General features: G+C 39.3%; 1 protein-coding gene across 1 annotated transcript in view; it reads left to right on the top strand.

Moving 5' to 3' along the window:
* lmcd1 (LIM and cysteine-rich domains 1) overlaps nt 1–14,647 on the top strand; it is a 62,613-nt gene extending 47,966 nt beyond the window's left edge. Inside the window, exons 5-6 of the mRNA XM_073072443.1 lie at nt 8,487–8,702; nt 11,792–14,647. Of these exons, the coding sequence (XP_072928544.1) occupies nt 8,487–8,702; nt 11,792–11,953 (378 nt within the window). The 3' untranslated portion in view covers nt 11,954–14,647. The remainder of the gene's footprint in view (nt 1–8,486; nt 8,703–11,791) is intronic.
* The last annotated feature ends 4,340 nt before the right edge of the window (nt 14,648–18,987 follow it).

Below are 18,987 nucleotides of genomic sequence, written 5' to 3'. Positions count from 1 at the left end.
CACTGACAGCTTTTTCCACATTCTCACCCCTCTCTGAGTGAAGAAGTTTCCTCTCATGTCCCACTTAACTATTTCATCTTTCATCCTTAACCCATGAACTCTTGTTCTAGTCTCACCTAGCCTCAGGGGTCTGTATTCCCAGATTCTTCCGTTCTGCTGCACTCCTCGCTGCCTACTGCTTACAGTGTTAAGTCCTGCCCTGATTTATTCTGCCAAAGTGCAACATGTCTGTAAATTCCATCTGCCATGTTTCATCCCATTTTTCCAGCTGGTTCAAATCCTGCTATATGCTTTGATAGCCCTCCTCATAGTCTGCTACACCCCCAATCATGGCATCATCAGTAAATTTGCCACATTTTCATCCAGATCGCTGATATAGATGACAAACAACAATGGACCCTGCAACACACCACAGTTAAGTTTCAGTCAATTAAGATTGTGCTTGGTTTGGACCTTGCCAAAACCTTCCAGCCTTATTTCTTATTCCAGATCTTCCAATACCTTCTAGGCTTAATTCCAGATCTTTTCTCTTACCCAGCTTTGCACACCTAAACCTATGATCAAACTGGAATTATAGACGTGTATTGGGTTCACTTCATGCAGTGACCCAATACAAAGGGAGAGCGTGCTTGTAATTCTCCAGATGGATTTCATGAGGATAGGAAACACACCCAGATTCTTTATTATAGAAAATTGCCAAAGTACTGGTGAGGTTTATCATTATAAACTTTGGAGTTGATCCTTGGGAAATGAAAAGAGGTGTGTAAGGAAATTATAGTGGTACTGCCATGATGAAATTACCAGTTGTCACACGTGCCTTGCAGTATTTTGCGTGGAGGTGGGGGCCTTTCATGAAATTCATTCTCTGGTAATCTTATGAAATGAGAGAGCTAAAGGGGAATTTACCACAGCCTAGTACCCCAACACCCTTCATCAGGCTTGTTTTGGTCTGACAGTATCATTAAGAATGCCTTTTCTTTTGTTTCATAAACGCCCCAGGCTAGTAAGTTCATTACATTTTCCCGCCTGGGAGAGCAAACATATGTCAGATCCGCATAGTAGCTCCACTCAATGGAAGTTGACCTTTACAGTTTCAGAGAGGAAGGATAGTAGTAACTTGGAACAGCTACTTTGAAACACTTAAAATGATAAATGGAATGCATTAAAAATGAGAATGCCCAGCTGCAGTTTGGAGCCTGACTAAACTCTGAAACAGCAGTGAACTCTGACCCTCACCTGTTCTATACCACGAATTACGAAAGTGGAGCAGCCAGGGCCAAAAGTAATTGAGCTCAGATATCTGTGTTTTTACATAGTACCCAGATTAATTACCAGAACACCAAGTCTTCCTTTGAAATATGCAAGCATTTCTACTTCAAACAGGAAAAATGCAACTCTCTGCTCACATAAAATTACATTTTATAGACTTGCCAACTTCAGCTCATGAATTTAAATGTATTTCTCTTTACTTAGAAGTAATTATGAAATGATTTTTCTTGCGGATGGAATGGAGCCATTAATCACCTTTGCTATCACTTGTCAATGATGTGAACATGTGCATTTTTTTTCAATGGCAACTCTTCTCAAACAATTGGGTAAAGCCTGCAAAAGGAAACAGTAATGCCACCAACCTGACCTCTTAGGAAAGCCATACGGTTGCATAAACTAAAGTTAATATTTGTGAAAACTTTCATTTTCAGAGGTACTGACTATTTGTAGTAATTCAGCCTTTGCAGGTTTTGCTGCTCCCCATCAAGTTTCTGTTCTGATTCTAATCTGATTAGTGGTCTTACTGTGTTGAAAATTGTTACCATGTGTGAAACAGCTAGCCGTGATAAGCAGGGTTCACCGTTGCCCAAATTCTGATTAAAATCGGCTACACGGACTGGTTCAAATTACAGGCTGGTTGATATATCCCAGAACTTGGCCCCTGGAGTGTGAGTTTATTTGCATTTGATACACGTCAACAAGCAATGGGTGTTTTGTGGCTCATATCACAGGAGCACCAAGAAAAAGGAGAACGTGAATACTCATCATAATTGATGGTCTCGCATAAACAATGGGAATAATCAAACATACAGGATATTTGCAATAGAGCGGATGAAAGGATAGTGTGCAAATTGCCTGTTGACGTGCTTGATGCTCCACTCCATACCACTGGCCTGTTGCCTACTTCTTTCGGTGCTGATAAAGAGCAGACTGCTTATGTCTGATGGGCAACTGGATTCTTTTCAGTAAGGTTTTAGAAGTTTAGCCCATAAGACAGTGGAGCTGAATTAGTCCATCAGATCTATGAGTCTGCTCTGCCATTTAATCATGGCTTTCCCCCATATCCTTTGATGCCCTTACTAATCAAGAGCCTATCATCCTCTGCTTTAAGTATACCAAATCGCTTGGCAGCCTCAGCTGTCTGCGACAATGAATTCCACAGAATCAGCACCACCTGGCTAAAGGAATTCCTCTTCATCTCTGTTCTAAAAGGACATCCATGAGATGGAATGGTAGCATAGTAGTTTGCACAACGCTTTACAGTACAGGTGACTGGAGTTCAATTTTCTGCTGTTGCTTGTAAGGAGTTTGTACATTCTCCCCGTGACCACAGGTACTCTGGTTTCCTCTCACTGTCCAAAGGCATTCCAGTTGGTAGGGTAATTGGTCATTACAAATTGTCCTGTGATTAGGCTAGGGTTAAATCGGGGTTTGCTGGACAGCACTGCTCAAACGACCAGAAGTACCTATTGCATGCTGTATCTCAATAAATAAATAAAAATCCTTTTATTCTGAGGCTGTTCGCTTCAGTCTTAGATTCCCACTCTATTGGAAATATCCTCTCAACTTCCACTCTGTCCAAATTTCTCAATATTTTACAGGTTTCACTGAGATTCCCTCCTCATTCTTCTGAATTTCAAAGAATATAGTCCCATAGCCCTCAAACACTCTTCATACATGAACCTTTTCACTACCAGGATCATTTTTGTAAACTCTTCTGGACTCCTCTTCAATGCCAGCACATCTTTCCTTAGATATGAGACCCAAAACTGCCCGTAATACTCTCAATGTAGTCTGAACAACAAATTATAAAGCTTCTTCATTTTATCCTTGCTCTTATATTCCAGTCTTCTCAAAATAAATGCTAAAATTGCATTTACCTTTCCTGCTACTAACTCAGACTTTAGGGATTCCTACACTAGAACTCCCAAGTCTCTTTATAACTCTGACTTCTGAAGAAGAAATGGGGAATCTTTTGCTCCCCATTTCGAAAAAGAGCTCTCCCGAACCTCAATTATAATCCGTATGTCTGAGCATTCACATGAAATGCCAGAGGAACTCAGAAGACCAGGCAGCATCTATGAAAAAAAGTATAGTTGAAGTTTCGGGCTGAAATGTCAACTGTACTTTTTTCCATAGATGCTACCTGTTATGCTGAGTTCCTCTAGCATTTTGTGTGTGTGCTTGGAGTTCCAGTGTCTGCAGATTTTCTCCAGTCTTATGTGTGTCTGGACTGCTTTGCACAGTAGTGCAGAGACATTGTCACTTTCAGATTCCGAGCTCCAGATTATTCCAGGGTGTTGCTCCTGATGCCATATCTCACTGTTTCTTGCTTGCTGCTATTTTATTGAGGTCTTTATCCAAAGAGGAGCCTTCATTAACAATTTCCTCCATGTTCAGAAGCATGCAGAATAGGAACAAACATCTGCTTGCAGTGCAGGCTTCTCCAAAGCACAGGCATTTAGAAACAGTGGCGTATCCTCAGAGAGACCTTCCATGTACCTTTTTGCCAGAACATCTGGCAGTGGCCAGGTACAAAGTACATGAGATATGAGAGCTTTGTTCTTCACCTGGCTATCCAGGTTCCTCAGCACAACACATTGTAACATCTAATTGATCATTCCCTGTAGCTTAGCCCTTCAAAGCACCTTACAAGGACTGTACCTGTTTAATTGCATTGTATCAATAAGTATGTTGGTGCTAATAACAGCATTTTCATGTCCAATGTGTTGGGAAACCTAACAAGGCTTCTGTAAAGTTTCTGTTGGCTTTTTAATCATTTTGACACTTAAGCATACAGCATTAGTTAAACTGCAAAGCAATTTTAATATTTAGATAAACACATGAAACTATTTTTTGACTGTGTTTATGTTGACTTTATTGTAAAAGCAACAATATCTGTCTTTAATATTTCTAAATATGCATGTATCTCCACGCAAAGGCTCTAGCTTTATTTTAGCTATACTGCTATGGCCTCTCCAGTTATGTTCACTGAAACCCAAATGTATTATTCTGTGCTTTCACCCAATGTACACTAAAATCAAGAATTATTGTAACAATAATTTCCTTTCTTCAAAACCATACGACTCCTCGTGTCTGTCATTCCCCTACTCTCAGATTCCAGATTTTTGAAACTTAGTTGATTTATTTCTCATTCAGTGTTGCTGCTGTGATGTGCTATGTCTCTTCAGGCAATTTGAGCCAAAAGTTTAAGGAATAATCATATTTAATTCTATACTATCCTTTAGTGATGTTTTCAATTAAACATCACAATGATAGGAGTAGTTATACTTCTTGCCACTAACCCACTCCAGACCAAATAAAATTCAATCCATTTTTGCTTCTGGGTGCTTTACTTTTCTGGATTTAATTGGGCACAGTGCATGAAATTGATATATCCATCATTTTTTTTTCCTAAATCTCTTCAGATGAATAAGAATAATTGTAAATGTATTTAAGGTTTGGTCTTCCTGGTGAGTTTTAGATTTTTCCTTGGAGGTGGTTTGAGAGCACTGATGTCACGTACACATAGAAGCACACATGCTTATCAACACTTCCTGGCATGTGTGAGTAAAGGCTCAACCTACCTGTGCATGATAAAAATAAATACAAACTGATTAGAGTAAAGCTAATGTCAATAACCAGCAACATCTCACGAGCTCTCAGTCAGCGTTCTGATGTATTAAAAAGGACCTTGTTTTGCTTTGATCCAGGGTTCTTATCTCTGACTTCCATTACTATACGTAAACATCAGAATCAAGAGGAGATGCAAGACAAGAGGGAAGATCAGTGAGATTCCTTCTGGAATTCTCCTAATATCATGTATTGCACATCTCCATAATTATTTTTTTTTTAAATCCTCTCCTCTACATCAGCTTAATCTACGTTTAAAAAAGAAGAACAATTGAAACCCACAAACATTGTAATAATATTGACCAGATAATCTATTTTTAAAATTGACCAGGATACTAGGAATCAAATAAACAAAACTTGCGGAGTATTTTACTCCACCGAAGACTTTATGTGGAGGCTCATTTTACAGACTACTTCTTGATGGTGCCTTCCCCAGCACTGCATTGGACAGACAACTCTGATACTTGCCCTTCACTGAGCTGATGATCTTCCAGCAACATGATGTCTGTTTCTGGGTGTGCCTTGAGGAACAAAGTATCCTCCATTACGCAGTTGCTTGGGATGAACTGTGATGTAGCTCTTTGCATCTTTCTCCACATCTTCTCAACGAATACACAATTTTCAAAGAGGTGGGCGACCATCTCACCCCACTGCAGCCGTCCTTGAGGAAATGGGCATTGGGGAAGATATTTCTCTGTACAAGAAGTCACTAGCCAAGCAAGATCTTGGTGCCTGTTGGTGAGTTCCAGTGAAGAGGCTTTCTGCGAAATGATTTTGGCAGTTTACTCAGAGAATAAGCCTGCAGTACAGATGGAGTCCCTGTGTCACAGTATCTGCAGGATGTTTCATGCTGACCACTGACTGCTGGACTTGTGGTCAAAGGTGTTCACTTGGGAAAACACTTCCACATGGGACAAGTAATGCAGCAATGTCCAGTTGATTGAGACATTAGACCATTAGACACAAGTTAAAAATTAGGAAATTTGGCCCATCAAGTCTGCCCCACTATTCAATCATTGCTAGATTATTTTCTCTCTCAAATCCTTCCATCAGTCTTCTCCCTGAAACTTCTAATCCCCTTACTAATAAAAAGCTATCAACCTCCACTTTAAATATACCCAATGACTTGTCCTTCATATCTATCAGTGCCATTGAATTCCACAGATTCACCACCCTCTGGTTAAAGGAATTCCTCCTCATCTCTGCTTTAAAGGGATGTCCTTCTATTCTGAGGCTGTGCCCTCTGGTTCTGGACTCCCCACTATTGGAAACATTCCTTCTACATCCAATCTGTCTATCCTTTCAATATTCTGTAGATTGCAATGAAATCTCCCCTTATTCTTCTAAACTCCACTGAGTATAAGAGCAGAGCCATCATACGCCCCTCATACATTAACATTATGCATGCTCTCTAACACCCTAGAATTCATGAAGCATATGAGAAAGGCGGATAACTGGTTAATGACGTTTGGCAGAATCCATAGGATCACTGCTGTTGTGCAAAACATATTCTGTACTGAAAATGTGTCCTGCTCATTGACTAAAGTATGGATTAACCACAGGTAATGAAAACACAGCCTTTTATTTCACCTCCATTCACTTACATAAAGTTCTTTAGCTTCATAAGTTGCATTGTGGGTTGATTTTCTGTGATATGCTGAAGTCTTTGATATTTCTGTCACTTTGATCTTGTTTAATTGATGCCAAGTTTTGCCAATTTCAAAAGCGAATGCCTTTTTTAAAGAAAGCTGTAAATGCCAAACCAGACAGAGGGAAGATGGGCTAGAGAATTACTTTAAATTTACTTTGAACTTTGGAAATGAAATGAAATGCATTGACTTGATTGATGAGTTTCTCTGCAGACAAGGCATCTGAGTGAAGGTGAGGCAAGAGACTTGAGTCAAAGAATTTTGGTATTTCATGCAAGCTTTATTATCAGTTTAAAGAATTACCACATTAGACATTAAGGCATTGAACACATCAGCTGACTGATTACACCTGAAGGACATTCATGGAAATGTTGGTAAATAATAAAGATTTTAACTGAATATATTAGTATTTAGTGTTATTTGCATAGAGCTAAGAATAATTATCCCAGAATCAAATTGTATTTGTTGGCAGACAATTATAAACAGTGGGACCGGGGTTTATTTGGCTAGTACTAAACAGAATCCATGACTTATACTCTCATCCCAATCCAAGACTTTGTTCTCACCCCACTTACACATTCAAGCAGTCCCACGATTTGCCTCATTACACAGGAACTGGATCCCAAAACCTGTGATGAGCACAAAGTGCACACATAGCTGATTTCAGAGCCCAGTTACTTCTATATTTTCTGAAATCTTGTTTGTCTTTTTGTTGTTTTCCAATGAGTCTTGAAACCTGTTTGTCTCAGTGTGTAATCTTATGCTATTGTTTACTGAGAGGGGAAGTGCTCTTAAAATCCTCGCCAATATTCTTTCTCTACCAGTTTCATTTGGAAACAAATTTACTAATCCATTGCTTTTTTTCCCTCTTGTTTTCCTTGTTTCCGTTTTACATGAACAAGTGGGCATTTTGATTGTTGGTTGTGTGAAAGCTTGAATGTCTATATAATTAGGTACAGCAGTGATTTTAATTGTGGTATGTGAGGATTAGATAGAAAATGTCAACAAAGAAGCTTGATTATCTACCTGACTATGAGATTAACATCTTATATCACTGACTAGAAGTAATAAAATCAGAACCAACACAAACTTCAAAAGAAATGCTTTCAGATTTTATTTGCTTGGATAGTGAAAACTTATACTATTTTCACCTTGGGGAAAATAAAAGGAATAAAAATTCAGCCCTGAGGCTGGTGTATTCATCCTTGAAGTGCAAAATCTAATGCTCCAGTCAAACACAAACAAGCATTTAGATGGGGTTGTGTCTGGTGCCAATTTACCCAAACAATGAGTTGTTGTCATATTTTAAATGATGACATGTACAGACCTTTTGCAGGAAATATTAAGAATTACGTGCTCTGCAATGCAAGATAAAACTACTTAAATTGGATGGTAAATTCCACCTGAAAACGTAAATTTGAAAAGGCCATTGTTACATCTCCATATACCAGCAGGTTTGTGATGCTGCTCTGGTATTCCTAGATCTGTTGGAATCCATCAGTGCCATTAAAGATCATTTTTAAATCATTCAGAATGCCCTGCCTGAAGAAACTATATTTCTGGACTGTCGATCAGCTTCATATGGATTGCTGGAATTACCCTGTGATTGTAATGGATTCTTTTTCTTTATCTTTGGACTGAACTGATGGCAAATCAAGTAAACTGTGAGGTCAGTTGTAGCACAGTCCTTGGAGCTTAGCCCAAAAGTGCAAACTGACAGCAGCCCTATTTAACAGAAAGCTATTCCTTCAATATTCTTCCGGACACAGCACATGTAAAATGGAAGTGCTGGAAATGGGTTGGCCACATCTAAAAGTCAATGGCTATTGTTTCAAGGGTGAGGCACACCTCAAGTTTTGGATCTGTTTTCCTGATAGAAGCATTTATCTGATGTTATTATGTTGGCCTGATTCTTTTTTGCACTTTGTTTTGCAGCATTGTGAACTTTGCAAGCAGACTGTCAGCAATGAGAGCCCTGTGGTGTATTGTGAGCGTGCTGGATATGCCCGCCTTTGGCACCCAGCATGCTTTTTATGCACCTGGTGCAATGAACCCCTGGTGGATCTCATCTACTTCTGGAAGAGTGGCCGGCTGATGTGTGGGCGCCATTATTGTGAGAGTGAGAAACCTCGCTGCATTGCCTGCGATGAGGTGGGTTGTTGGGAGGATGGTGTTCAGTGCATTACCAATCTAAGCACACAGCATCATATATTCCCTTGCAACCGAAGACAAGACATGATAATTCAACTGGGTATCTAGGTCACCCTTGCTGTGGTTAAGTCATTTTGGCAAAGTTAACATTGTCTATCCTGGAAGTTCATGTAACAATCACATCTGTGCCAAACTCACTTTACTTCAATGACTTTATTTCAGCCACTTGCTCCAAAATCATGAAAAAGTTATAGAAACAACCAACCCTTCAGATAGTCAATCTAAACAACCAGGAGAAAAATATAGTAAAATACAGAGTTCTTCTCTGTTAGTTTTATGTCTGGATTTAAACACAATTGCTGGCTATAGTTCAGGAATAATATCCTATGTCTTATCTGAGTATATTCTGAATATGACATTCACAGTGGGGTGTTGTCAAATACACTGAGCCTTAAGTGGAAGCTGGTTCACATCCAATGTGATGAAAACATAAGGTTCAATGTGGAACAATAGTGGCAATGGCTGTGAAAATTAAAGTTGGCTTTCAGTTGTTATTGAAAGTTTGATGTGAAAAATCATCTCAATACCCCATACATGCATGCAGGTGATCTGAAAATAATGCTTAATGTGTTTAGAAATGCACTGACATGATATTGAAGTTAACGGGAATGCCTTTGCAGTGCATTCGGTAATTTACAGAGAGTTGTAAAAGGAAAATTTAGAGGCATGTGCAAATTCAATTGTAGTCTTAGTTTTAAACTAATGACAATGGTTTTGTTCTTTTTTCCATTTTTTTCTTGTCAAGTATTTTGATCTGTCATTCACTCTTACAGCAGACACTGACAAAGAACTTCCTTTCTCTCTTCCACTTGATAATCCAGTCTGAGCCTCCATAACCAATAAAAACTTAAAGAAAATAATTTGGTTTTGATTTTATGATTCATATATGATGCTTTATATAAATTCAAAACCAAAGCATGCTTTCGGATTTTAAACTCTCCTTTGCCGTTTATGGCAGTGACAGTCCAAGAGCACATGATAAGTCACTTTGCACACTGTATCGCACTGCCTCCATGGGATTCTTTTAAGCTCCAGAGACAATTATCATCAACAACCATTTGATATCTGACTACTGTTACAAAATTGAAGAAGTTTTAAAATCTGTCAGCTGCTGGTTACAATCAATTTAATAAAATAAAAACAAGTAATCCTTGGATAGGACAACATCTATATTGCTACAAATGAGATACTTTACCACATAAAATCACAACTCTTCCAAACTGTGCATTATACCCTACATAAGTGCCATAATCATTTCTATATCAATGTCTCACAGCATAGAAATGAGAAGCAGTGTTTCTCACTCAAGGCCCCAAATAGTCCTTCCAGCTAAGACAATATTTCACCTGTGAATCTATTAGGGTCATCTTCTACATCATATCTGGTGCTCCCAATGTGGCAACCTCCACATTAGTGAGACCCAACATAGACAGCGACACCACAGCAACTCAATGCATAAAAGCAGGCAGACATGGTCAAGAGGCTCAGTTGCTGCTCCACCAAGCATCAGAATTGGGAAGAATTGTGATTTAAGTGGCTTTGACCATAGAATGACTGTTGCTACCAGGCAGGGCGGTTTGAGTATCCCAAAAACTCTTGATCTCCTGGGATGTTCATGCACACCAGTCCCTAGAGTTTACAGAGACTGGTGCGAGAAACAAAAAACATCTAATGATCAGCAGCTCTGTGGCCAAAAATGCCTTGTTAATGAGAAAGGTCGGGGGAGAATAGCTAAATTGGAAGGTGACAGTAACTCAAATAACCACATGTTATAACCGTGGTGTGCAGAAGAGCATCTTTGAATCTACATGTCAAACCTTGAAGTAGATGGGCTATAGCAGCAGAATACCACAAACGTGCTCATTGGCCATTTTATTAGGTGCAGGAGGTACCTAATAAAGTGGGCACGAAGTGCAAATTTCATAGTGTATACTGTGTTAATTTCTTTTATAAGTGTTTTCTGTAAACTAGTTGGCAATAAAGCTTAAGATGTGCTGCTGCAAAAACACATCATGGGTTAACTGGTGGCTGCAAAATGCCCCATGTATGGGTGAATGGCAGGAGAATCGGTGGGCAGGAAAGGGATTGATGGGAGAAAATATGTCACAAGGAAATAGTGAGGAATGAGATTACTGCCATTGCTCTGAGAGCTGCTATAAACTGTAGATCAAGTAGCCTCAATCGAGGTTATTGGAGAGAATGATAAATATTATAGCGGTTTTCAATCAGCAATTATAAAATCAAGCTTTTTAGTTGGTGGAGAAGATCAGTGGTGTTTACAACTGAAGGAAGAAGTACTTTCAGTTTTTACATTTCCAGCCCCAAGAAAGCCATATTGGAATTTCAGTGCTGGAGTACAGTTAATCGGGATGGAAGTTTAGCATATGAAGATAGGAAGTTAAGGGACAAGGTGTAGCTATGAATGACAAAACAAAGATGTGACACAGTTTAAAGACGTTTGACAATTCAGTGAGCTGGGTCTGTGTGAATAAAAGTGGGGGGAGTTTTTAATTTGAAAGTTTTCTTTTAAAGAAGGGCTATTCAGTCCCTCTGCCTACTGTCTTGTTCAAATAGATCTCTTCCATATCTCAAAGCAGTGTTGAGCTGTCCTTTCGTCACCAAAAATAAATCCTTGATAGATGGCCAATGTAGTTTAATTGGCTACTCTAATCACACCTTGGTGTCAAAGGGGAGTTCTTGGACATGTGGGAAAAGACAACAAACTTGCAGAGCAATAGGGAAACAAAGAGGAGGCAATAGATTCAATAAGAATGCCCTGTTGAGAGCTGGCTATAGAAAAGATGAGCTAAATGTTCACCTTCTTCAGAGTAAATAAGTTGCCTATCCCAGCTTCACGTAATGCAGAACTTCACCATAATTCTGTAGTATGTGTGTAATTGCTGTAAGTACTGGATTGAAATGGCTGCCAAGGTTTTGTTCTCAAGCAGTGGCAGCAAAGGTGAAAGAGATAGCAATCACCATGTAGTAATAATATCTTGTGTTTCATTGTGATCTCTTTTTGGTTGCAGCTAATTTTCTCAGAAGACTTCGTAGAATGCAAGGGACTGACGTGGCACAAGAAGCACTTCTGCTGCTTGGAGTGTGATCAGCCACTGCTTGGAAAGGCCTATGAACTGGAGCAGACCAAGCTATTCTGTACAGCCTGTAACAAAAGAAACAAGCACATGTGAAGGACTTTCACTGGAATGACGATCATGCTCTAATTTACATTCACCGTCTGTATAAACTAACGAAAGAAACTTTGGTCAGCTAAATAATAGAATACAGATCTAGCAAACTCTAGTAGAAGCTCTGGAGAGTGAAGTATTTACACAAAGTGGACACTCTTTTAAAATTGTCTAAGATTCATTACAAAGGTGGTAGTGATGTCTTTGTTACACACACAAAATGCTGGAGGAACTCAGCAGGCCAGGCAGCATCTAGGAAAAGAGTACAGTTGATATTTTGGGCTGAAAACCTTCGTCAGTCCTGCCGAAGGGTTTGGGCCTGAAATGTCAACTGCACTCTTTTCCTAGATGCTGCCTGGCCTGCTGAGATCTTCCAGCATTTTGTGTGTGGTGCTCAGATTTCCAGCATCTGCAGATTTTTTCTTGTTTGATGTCTTTGTTATTGGTTTATTAATTTTGCAAGACCCCTCTGAGAAAAAACTGTGGTTTGGTATCATGCGCTTAATTCAGTGAAATGTACACCCTCTTCAATCTGAGTCCAAATTTACCTGAGGAATGGAAGACTTTTTAAAAAATTATTTATTTTTGCACCATATATATAATTGAAAAGCTGCACTTCAATCCTTGCTATGTTTCTGTATTGAATGTAGAATTCTGTAAGATCATGAGAACATGACTGGTGGGTGAGTTAATCTGGTCTACAGGTATGGCATCTTTGTGGGAGTTCATTTCAGCTGAAGTTAAATTCCTGTCAGAATTTAATCGCTGGACCTATGTATTAACATACTGGTTAAGTCCATTTAGATGATAAACAGTAAAACATTTGAACTTAGGAGCAAATCAATATCCAGTAAATTACATTTTAAATTACTCACCAGAAAATGAGAGAATTTCCAAGGAGGTGCCCTCCTGATACAAACTGGCAAAAAGAGCGCAGAGAATATACAGTATAAACCACCGGAAGCCTATCACTCTCTGGATTTAATAACCTGATCTGATCATGACAGTAAATGTGCTGCACCTCGCCTTGGGGCTATTGAGGGAGAGTATATCTGGGATTCGCCTGCTAAATCGCTTTACAGTGACCATATCCTTAAAGAACCTTTTTCACGATGAAAGTCAAATCAGACTGAATTATAAATGTACACTACAGTTAGCTAATTTATGCTACTCCCAGTGATGTAGAGCTACATGGGTGCAGCCCAGGAATAAGCCCTAAAACACTTGGAACATACCACATAAGAGAGAAACAGAGATAGTAAATGGCTACAAGAAATACTGGCGTTCAACACCAGTTTTAAGTTACACCCTTGAGGGTGGTTAAGTCAAGATTTAGATTTGATCATATTGGAGTACAGGAAATCAGAACAGCAGATATTGGGGATGGAAGTAATTTCATTGTTGTCATTTCTTTAGAAAGGGTTTGCAGGGTCAAGGCTTGTCACCTTTAATGTAACAATGCTCTGATTTAAGATAGTACTTTAGAAATGCCTATTCAATATCCTCAAACCTATGTTTTTCTTGTATCAGATGACCATGTTACAGTCTGCAATTCAATAGCTACCTAATGGTTAGAAATGTTTTATGTTGTTTAAACCTTTTTCCCTTGAATATTCAGAGGAAATCAGCAAGGGAATGAATATCTGATTTCTAGCCCTATCAATTAATTTAGAATAATCTACAGTAGGTTCCATGCTGAAAAGAGGGAAGGTAGCAAGTTGAGCTTGTGCTTTAAACAATTAGTTATGGTAGAGTATCTTGTTGCTTGACAGAAGACTAACATTCATTTAAAATCTTAAAAGAATTGAATGTTAATTGTATCTAATTATGTATAATTCTATAATTGTTGAATAATTCCATAAGTGTTTAATTCTATAAAGTAGCTGTTACGAATTCACAGGGCTGGCAATGAGATTCACCAGCAGAGAGTGGTTGCTGGGCTGTTGGACTGTGAGGGCTAATCAGTTGGAGGGAGGGTGCAGGGGACATTTGGAATACAAAGGATGTGCACAGACTTGGGGAGTGAGAGCTGGGAAGTATGTGGAAATGGATCACACAGCAAAAACGTTCTCTTTCCTTAAAAATACCTTCAAGTCCTAGGACTCATTTGGGGTTAGTTTGATCTATCTGCTCAACTGGAGAGATCCATAGCATGAGGTATTGTCTCTAATGTAAAATGCAAGACTGGCTGGTGATCCAATTTACCTGTTCCCCAGTAGGCGGGTTAGGTTAAAATTAACAGCATAAATTTTGATTTTGTTGCTTGCTCTTGAGCAGCTCCACAGTGCAAACTGTTAACACTAAAGTGGAAGGTGGAAGGGGAGGACACATAAGAATGCCTGCTTCTGCTTGGTTTGGGTGGGTTTGCAGGAAGAAGGACAACAGAGATACAGGGCCTTCAAACACCAAGTAAATGTAATCTATCCAGTTTGCGTTCAGCATTCCCACCACAAAAAACATGCTTGTACATGCCCTCATCCATTTATACATTTCGCCACAGGTGAAAGCACAAAAGGAATATGTTAAATGAACATTTTTGAGATGGGGGAGGTTCTATTTGTGAAAATTATATAGTTAGCATAAGTTAAAGACAACGTGTGACACTTTTGGTGAACAGTGAATGACATGTCTAAGTATAGATTTCTGCAGTTATTTAACCCTTATGAGAACATCAATAAAAACTGAGAGCAAGACAAATTTATGTTTCATTGTTTAACTGTGCACCATCTGTTTCGTACATCTTCAGAATCATTTACGTGGTTATGAGAGCTGTTTTAAGGGTTCACATGAACATTCAAAATGTACGATGCTAGGCTCTGTATTAATATTCATCAGACACAGCACTCATGTTAATTCAGGTTACATTATAAATTTCAAAACACATGCACCAGTGGTTCCCAAACTTTTTTGTGTTACTGGTCCCTCGGCTCCCAAACCATATCCCCAGCAAACCCTCTCACTTTCTGGCCACTTTATAAAAACTATTGATAATTTGATTTATGATGCACATTGAAAGAAATTGGAAACTGCGAATTCAAAGCAGTGACAAATAATTGCAAAAATATTCAAATATATTTAAAGCTACAGATTTCTTTCTTTATTTAATTACAGTAAAAACAACTTTCATCAACAGTTAGTAGTCCAACTATTCACTCCTTAATTGCTTTTCAATGAGATGGATGGGCATGGTGCTGTGATATCAGCTTCTTAACATCATGCAGAATGTCACTCGAAGGAGTCACTCAGAGTCTCAGATCCCCAGAAGGGTGGGAGACAGCAGAAAAGAAACTATAGACCTGTCAGCCTGACATCAGTGGTTGGGAATTTGTTGGAATTAATCATTAGGAATGAGATTATGGAGTACCTGGAAGCACATGACCAGATAGGCCAAAGCCAATATGGTTTCCTAAAAGGAAAATCCTGCCTGACAAACCTACTGCAATCCTTTGAGGAAATTACAAGCAGGATAGACAAAGGAGATGCAGTAGATGTGGTGTACTTGGGTTTTCAGAAGGCCTTTGAGAAAATTCTGCACAAGAGGCTGCTTAGCAAGATAAGAGCCCATGGAATTACAGGGAAATTACTAGCATGGGTGGAGCATTGGCTGATTGGCAAAAACAGAGAGTGGGAATAAAGGGATCCTATTCTGGCTGGCTGTCAGTTACCAGTGGAGTTCCACAAGGGTCGGAGTTGGGACTGCTGCTTTTTACTTTGCACTATGGTATTAATGGTTTAGTGGCTAAATTTTCCAATGATACAAAGATAGGTGGAGGAGTGTGTAGTGTTGAGGAAACAGAGAACCTGCAGAGAGACTTAGATAGTTCAGGGGAATGGGCAAAGAAATGGCAAGTGAAATACAATGTTGGAAATTGTATGGTCATGCACTTCAGTAGAAGAAATAAATGGGCAGACTATTATTTAGATGGAGAGAGAATTCAAAATGCAGAGATCCAAAGGGACTTGGGAGTCCTTGTGCAGGATACCCTAAAGGTTAACCTCCAGGGTGAGTCAGTTGTGAAGAAGGCGAATGCAATGTTGGCATTCATTTAGAGGTATAGAATATAAGAGCAGGGATGTGATGTTGAGGCTCTATAAGGCACTCGTGAGACCACACTTGGAGTGTTGTGTGCAGTTTTGGGCTCCTTATTTTAGAAAGGATATACTGACTTCTGTCTGCAAGTTTTTCCTCCATTCTTCCTGTTAATTCTCCATTGCAAGTGTTCAGGAATGTGTTTATTATCCAATCTGGAATTTGGATTGAGAAAAGATCCTGATATTTCTCTGACATGTCTATATATGCAGCCCATCCAGGTGAGCACAGTATACATGGACTTGAAAATAATCATCTGGTATTCTTTCTTTATCTTCCAACTTAGAGAATCTCAGAAATTGGAAAGGCTCATTACAGCCAAACAGGAAATAGGAGTAGGAGTTGGCCATCTGGCCCGTTGAACCTGCTCCATCATTCAGTCAGATCATGGCTGACCTGGTCATGGACTCATCTCCACCATCCTGCCTTTTCCCCATAACCTACTATCCAAAAATCTATCCAAACTTGTCTTAGCTATTGTTACTGAGGTAGCCTCCATTGCTTCATTGGGCAGAGAATTCCACAGATTCACCATTCTCTGGGAAAAGCAGTTCCTCCTCATCTCCATCCTAAGTCTACTCCCACGAATCTTGAGGCTATGTCCCCTAGTTCTAGTTTCACCTACCAGTGGAAACAACTTTCTTGCCTCTATCTTATCTATCCCTTTCATAATTTTATATAAGATCTCTTCTCATTCTTCTGAATTCCAGGCGACTCAATCTCTCCTCATAGTCTAGCCCCTTCATCTCTGGAATCAACCCAGTGAACTTCCTCTGCACTGCCTCCAAAGACAGTATTCTTAAGTAAGGAGACCAGAACTGCACACAGTACTCCAGGTGAGGCCTCATCATAACCCTGTACAGTTGCAGCATAACCTTCCTGCTCTTAAGCTCAATCCCTCTCGCAATGAAGGCCAACATTCCATTTGACTTCTGGATAGCCTGCTGCACCTGCAAACCAACCTTTTGCAATTCATGCACAAGTGCTCCCAAGTCTCTCTGCACAGCAGCTTGCTGTAGTTTTTTTATGTTTTAAGTAATGATCTGCTGTTTCATTTTTCCATCCAAAGTGGATGAGCTCGCATTTACCAACATCTCCATCTGCCAGACACTTGCTCACTCACTTAACCTATCTATATCTCTCTGCAGATTCTCCATATCTTCTGCACAATTTGTTTTTCTACTGAATTTAGTATCATCAGCAAACTTGGATGCACTATACTTGTTCCCCTCTTCCAGATCGTTAATGTGTTTCGTGAACAGATGTGGACCCAGCGTCGACACCTGCGGCACGCCGCTCACCGCTGATCGCCAATTTGAATATCACCCATGATTCCCAACTCTTGCTTTCTATTAGTTAGTTAAACCTCCAACTATGCTAATACATCACCCCCAACTCTATGCATCCTTATCTTATGGATAAGTCTTTTTACGCAGTACCTTGTCAAACACCTTCTGGAAATCCATGTAAATAATGTTCAAGTGTTCCCCCCTTAAATAGGACAGAAATATGGAAAAAACTTATTTGAGTTTGATAAGATTCACATAATTTCCCTGCAAATGAAAATTCATTGAATTAAACTTTGTAGATAATTCTGACAAATAAGCAAAGTCGTGCCTAATGTTCTTGAGTCAATTACTGAATGAAGCATTCAAGTCTTCAAAGAAGTTTATCACACTTTCAAAATGTGCTTATAGGCATAGTTTCCTTTTGAGAGCCATCTGACTTCTATGTGCAACAGCAAGCATTCAGACTGTTCATTATTCTCAATACAAAGCTCTTGAAATAATTGAAAATTAAGAGCATGTGACTTAATTTTATTTATCGCTGTGAGAACAGTACTTAATGACTTCTGCAGCCAATCACTTATGTTTTTTATGACAAGATGTTGTCTGTGAATTACCCAGTGAATGGTACATATTTTAGGTACAGCTTTCTTCAAGAAAGTCATAACCCCATGGTGATGTCCTGTTATTGATGGTGCTCCATCTGTTGCACAAACAAGAATGTTGGTGAGCATAATGTCCTTCTCCTTGAATATTTTTCTCAACATCCCAGCATTTTGAGTCCCCCTTCATATCTTTTTCTAGTCTTCTTGCAAGCATCAACTCATGAAGCAAACATAACGAAGAAGCAAAGATTTGTTGCAGGATCACATCATAAGTACTGACTGCACTACACAAAATTAGAGTGCTTGGATCCCTGGACACTGGGCAGAGAGGAGTTAAACAGTCACATCCATCATCTCCCGCAGTTGCTTAGAAAGGTGCTGTGAAGAAGCCACAGGCTTCTAGTAGAGGTGGAATCTGAGTGTCATGGAGAGATCAACCATTTTGGAAATCTGAAAGGAGAGGTGAGGGGAAGATGTGGGATCACATTGGAAGTGTTAGAAATTGCCAAAAGTGTGTGTGGAGGCTAGTGAAGTGAAACATGAAGACAAGTAGAATCCTTGTTCAGGTGGGATGAGTGGGTTAAAAACAGAAAAGCAGAAATGGAATGGAAAGATTGAGACTTATTCAACTATGGTGGAAAGGGACCCATGTTTGAGGATAGAAGAAATCAGATTAAAACCATAATGTGGAGTCCTGTGTGGGCTTAACTTTTGGTTGAGAGTATGAAAGATAAACATATCTATGCAATATAATGTACTTATAAGTGTTAGCGTACATGATCAATTTATTTTACAGGGAGATATGACAGCATAATGGTTACCAGAACACTACTACAGCACCAATAACGGAAGATCAGTTCCACTGCTGTCTGTAAGGAGTCTGTACGTTCTCCCCATGACTGCATGGCTTTCCTCCTGGTGCTCCAGTTTCCTCCCATGTTCCAAAGATGTACGGGGTAGTGAGCTAATTAATCAGACGTTCATTGGGCCAGGCAGGCTGTTATATGTAAATCTAAATTTACTTAGCCTTCAGTTAAAAGCTTAAATATTAAATTG

The sequence above is a fragment of the Hemitrygon akajei genome, chromosome 19, assembly GCF_048418815.1.
Source record: "Hemitrygon akajei chromosome 19, sHemAka1.3, whole genome shotgun sequence".
Taxonomy (NCBI): domain Eukaryota; kingdom Metazoa; phylum Chordata; class Chondrichthyes; order Myliobatiformes; family Dasyatidae; genus Hemitrygon; species Hemitrygon akajei.
Note: the sequence above shows the minus strand (reverse complement) of the source record. Positions and strands in the feature narration are given on the sequence as shown.